This window comes from Aethalodelphis obliquidens, unplaced genomic scaffold (genome assembly GCF_003676395.1).
Source record: "Aethalodelphis obliquidens isolate GAN/ISIS:26980383/991018 unplaced genomic scaffold, ASM367639v1 scaffold69, whole genome shotgun sequence".
In the NCBI taxonomy this organism is placed as follows: domain Eukaryota; kingdom Metazoa; phylum Chordata; class Mammalia; order Artiodactyla; family Delphinidae; genus Aethalodelphis; species Aethalodelphis obliquidens.
The window spans coordinates 862,349-863,947 of NW_020838013.1; the positions used below are offsets into that span (position 1 = coordinate 862,349).

General features: G+C 49.4%; 1 protein-coding gene across 2 annotated transcripts in view; it reads right to left on the minus strand.

Moving 5' to 3' along the window:
* Nucleotides 1-547: 547 nt before the first annotated feature.
* AHNAK (AHNAK nucleoprotein) overlaps nucleotides 548-1,599 on the minus strand; it is a 76,960-nt gene continuing 75,908 nt past the window's right edge. For both annotated transcript variants that reach the window (XM_027090058.1, XM_027090056.1), the window contains one exon: nucleotides 548-868. In XM_027090058.1, the coding sequence (XP_026945859.1) occupies nucleotides 830-868 (39 nt within the window). In that variant the 3' untranslated portion in view covers nucleotides 548-829. The remainder of the gene's footprint in view (nucleotides 869-1,599) is intronic.

Below are 1,599 nucleotides of genomic sequence, written 5' to 3' on the forward strand. Positions count from 1 at the left end.
AGACCTGATTATTTTGCAATTATATTGATGCTGAAAATGTTAAATATTAACCAGATAACCAAAAATTTATCTTTCGATATCTTACACCACAGACAAGAATTTCAGACTGTACCCCAGTGACCGGAAACTCTGAAAAATCCTCTGCCTGGGAATTCCCTCGCTGTCCAGTAGTTAGACTGCAGGGAGTACGGGTTCCATCCCTGGTTGGGGAAACTTAAGATCCCGCCTGCCATGCGGCGCGGCCAAAAAAAAACAAAAGAAAAGAAAAATCCTTTGCCTAAAGAAGTGTATTGACTGACATGTTGAAAATAGCGGTTTTACTTCTGTAACTAAGGAAGAGAAAGGAGGGAGAGAGGAAGGGGAGGAAGAAAGGAAAGGAAGGAGAGAAGTTGGTGTTCTCTCTGGTACCTCATCATCTGGGGGCAGAAGTCAAACACTGACTCTGAAAAACAGTGTCAGAAAGTCGCTGCCCGTAGCCAAGGCTCCCGGTAACTTTAACAACGCCAGGGAAGGGAGTAGTGAAAACCACCAAGACTGACCCAGCACAGATGCTTGATAGATGTTTACTGAGTGAATAAGTGAAGGACCACCACCCGAGCCCCATCGTTGCCAAAGCCCACTCTGGTTACAAACCTGATTCCCTTAGAAGTGAAGAAACGCACCAAAAAGAACTGGTGCAGCAGCCCTTCGTTCAGAGCCGGCCGGGACTCTAAAAGCCACCGCGTGGAAGGTATTCCTTTAATTGCAGGTGTTTGTTTCCTTTGGCACAGTGATATGTAATTTCCCATTTTTAGAACAATGCTCCCAAGAACAGTCACAAAAACAGCCTTCAGAGGGGGCGGATTTCTTCCTGGCCGAGGCTACAGCTCTGTAAAACAACAATAACAAAGGGATTTTTATTCAAAACACTGTTTGCATCTCTCCATAAAATCGGGAGGCCTTTTGTTAACTTTTCACAGGCTGAACAAAAAAGGTCCCCCCACCCCTTGGAAGAGCACCTCAACAAACTCTTACTTTGGGGAGGGGCCTATATGGAAACGATTCCGCTGTGGGATCTGTTTGGGTCTTGACACGCCTTCCTCTGTGGGTTCCCGTGTGGCAAGGGTGGAAAGGAAGCTTGTAGAAGGCCAGTGTCTGTCCTTCGGGTGCCCTGTGCAAGTCTGAGGCCAGAAGAGGACAGTGTGTTCTTGAGAATGTGTCAATAGCAGGCCGAAGGAGGTGCGGAACCAGGGCGGGATGAGATGCACGCCCTCTGGTCTTAGCCATTAAGGAATCCCTTTCATCATTTCCAAACTGACTTTCTCCCTGCTTCGTAAACTCAGAAGAGTGGCTCCCAGATTTGAGGACTCCTTCACCCTCTTCCCCATCTACCTGCACCTTCCTTCCATCCCACCACCTCCACCCTGAGGTGCACCCAACTCATCTCCACCTGGACCCGCACGTTTCTCTCCTCACTGGCCTCCTGACCGAGTCGATTTCCCTCCCACGTGGGTGTGCACGTCCGGGCTTCCTCGTACACCTCCCTACTCAAAAATGTTCCACGGGGGTTTCCCTGGTGGCGCAGTGGTTGAGAGTCCGCTTGCCGATGCAGGGGACACG